General features: G+C 34.0%; 1 protein-coding gene across 1 annotated transcript; it reads right to left on the bottom strand.

Annotated features, from left to right (window-relative positions):
- Positions 1 to 8: 8 nt before the first annotated feature.
- Positions 9 to 901, bottom strand: LOC112101455 (UPF0481 protein At3g47200-like; the record flags this gene model as incomplete). Its single annotated transcript, XM_024192136.1, has 2 exons — positions 790 to 901; positions 9 to 690 (listed from the first exon to the last, which is right to left on the bottom strand). A coding segment is annotated over exon 2 (666 nt), but the record flags the coding sequence as incomplete, so codon positions are not given.
- Between the last annotated feature and the right edge of the window lie 2,042 nt (positions 902 to 2,943).

Genomic DNA, 2,943 nt, shown 5'->3' with positions numbered 1-2,943 from the left:
TTTGAAAAGTGAGTTTCGATTTTCATATCATCTATTGGAAGAATGGGATCACTACTGAACCATGCATGGGTAATAGTCTTGAAGGAAATTTCCTCGTAAATGTCGCGATAAATTTCGGTTTTGGCTAGATCAAACAACTCATTGAGAATGAATAAGGGAAGCTGATTTTCCAGCAAGTACAAGTCATCATTCATTTCTATGCCCAAGAGACTTAAGCCTGATTTCCCAAATATGCGATCATCATCGGTTCTGAAACTAGGGTCATAATCTCTCAGAAATAATTCAATGATAAAGACAGAATCCACCAAAATCATGGCAACGAACTCGGCACTCTCAAGATGAATGGTTTCTGCATAACAGTTCCGCAATTTTGCTTCCTTTTCCTTTATAAATGCAAGGAAATGCGCCGTGCTTACCTTAGTTCGCCGGAGAAAGTGATGCAGGTATCTCAGCTTATGCTCTTCCATGGCTTGTAGCTCGGGGTTGGTATGATGAAGAGGGCCAATTGAAAGCATTGGCGGAGTGTAATGACTTGGATGTAAACACCGTCTGCGCTGAGGGACTCTGTAGATGCAACACTCTTCAGATGAGTTATAATGCAAGGTGTTGATCTTCTCACTCAAAGAATCTGCTATGTTCTTCATATCAATCAATGCATGCTCCATGTTTTCCATTTTCTATTGCTTGTTGCTGTGTAGGTGTTTAGCAACAAAGTTAATGAGAACAACTTCCAGACACTTGCATATTTGCTTAAAGATATAAAAGATCGAGTACTAATCAGAAACTTACATGTACAAGAAATCAGGATGAAATGAAAACTGACACTACTGTGTCTGTAGTTTACCACTGTCGACTGTATCTCATTTTTCGATGTGGGTGTTTGGCTTGGAAGAAGATGTGATTTTCTCTGGAAAATTAGAGGTGTGATTCCAAGAGAGAAGGGATATATATGAATTATATAAAAGAAGAAAGTCAAAGGAACCGCCACTTGCATTGAATTATTGAGGTCTTTGTCAAGCGAATTATTTCGACCTTTCGTCGATTGTTTATCTGAACCCGGTCAAGTTGGGGCTTCAGCTGCACCAGTCACCCCTTTTCATGGAAACTTCAGTTAAAGTACACGTGGACCTAAACTACTGGCTGGTACGTTGATTTACATTAAAAATAAAAAAATAGTGAAAATTAAATTTATATTAAAGAATCTTAGTAGTCAAAGTCTCAAAAACCGCGAGGAGATTTAAATTGTAAAAAAAAAAAATCAAAGATGATTTAGTTAATTAATTGTTAAGAATGAGTTTACACAGTGTGAAAGGTGGAACCATCAGCACCGAAGATTTTAAAAATAAATTATATTAGAGTGTCCAGTAATTTTCGCTTAGACTAGTGATATTTAATCTCTCCACAGCTCCTAATTTTATGTTAATTTCCATATTTTCCTTAGATAAATTATTAAAATGGATATATGTGTGTGTTCTCAATCTCTCCAGCCAGTAGTTCCAGTATTGTTGCAACTATAATAAGAAGTGGACCTTTGGTTGCAAAGGAACTGAATATATAAATCTTGGACTGAGCTGACGAACAACTATCAACAGGCCTTATCATTGACATTACTCCCACCATTCGTCAATATGAGGAACACCAAACTGATCAACTCTGAACCCATTCTTTGTTGATGAGGAACTCCAAGTGCTTAAACAAATACTAAACTATGCTTGGATGAGATCAGAGTTATTGAGCAGATTTTTGGAGTTTTAAGCTAGTGAAGTGTAGAAAAATGATAAAAAGATAAATTGGCAATTATATGGGGCAAATTGATAGAGAATTTGTTTTCTTTTTTTCTTTTCCCAAGTTTTGGATGGGGTTAATTGATAAATGAGGGTTGGTAAGACAATTGAGGGGTTTAGATGTCACCATTATTTTTTACCCTTTCTTGACACATAAACCAATAATGACCCATCTAAAAAATGGTTTCATAACATACGAGTGCCCATATAGTTTTTTTTTAAAAATATATTACATAAAGCTCTTCAAGGCTAAAAAAAAACTAAGGATGATAGAAAAGCCGGCTCGTGTTTAGCTTGGGTGTTTTCGGACCAAACATGGCCTAACCCAACTATATTTTCTAACCACTCACGCCAAGCTCGACTTCACCTAAAAAACGCGAGCTTGGCCTGAATGCCTAATAAATGTCTCAAAAAAATATTTATTTTAATTAAAATACACCTTTTAATATTTATTTAGCCCTAGGCATAACACATTTTTAAATTTTAAATCCTTTTAGGGCAATTTTTAAATTCTAGTCTAATAAAACAAAATTTTATATATTAAAAATTTATAAAAAACAATAAAAAACTAAAAAATAACACATAAATTCAGGCTTTTAGACCCAAGCCCAACCTGAGCCAAGCCCAACCCAACACGACAAGAGAAGTGCTTGGGTCGGGCTTGGGCTTGGCCACTTGAAAAACATGGCCATAATTTATGGAATTAAAATGTGTACAACTTTGTAACACTAAAAAATACTATAAAACAATTTAAAAAAACAATAAACAAAACTAGATTGATTGGAATTTCAACTAAAAGTCATCGTCAATTTATCATAATATAAAATGGTTTGTGTGATAATTGTTGAAATCTTGAGGGTCTATGTATACATTTAAGGGGCTTTTTCCCTTTTATGTTTGCATAACTGCAGTGTAATTAAACAAGTGGACCAATAAAAATAAAATTAAAAAAAACAATTAATCACAAATTGATAACCAAATAATTATCAAAATTACAAAATCAAACACTCTTTTTATTATTATTAATTTACTTTGTGTAATTGAGCTCAACAAAACATAAACACCGGCATAAAACACGGAATTTTGAATAAGAGTAGATATATCCTACAATGCAATGATAGAACAAACTGTTTGTATGATGGTGAGTAGAAGGAGAACA

This window comes from Citrus clementina, unplaced genomic scaffold (genome assembly GCF_000493195.1).
Source record: "Citrus clementina cultivar Clemenules unplaced genomic scaffold, Citrus_clementina_v1.0 scaffold_1969, whole genome shotgun sequence".
Classification (NCBI taxonomy): Eukaryota; Viridiplantae; Streptophyta; class Magnoliopsida; order Sapindales; family Rutaceae; genus Citrus; species Citrus x clementina.
The sequence above is the reverse complement of the archived record's forward strand: the minus strand, read 5'-3'. Positions and strand labels throughout refer to the sequence as shown.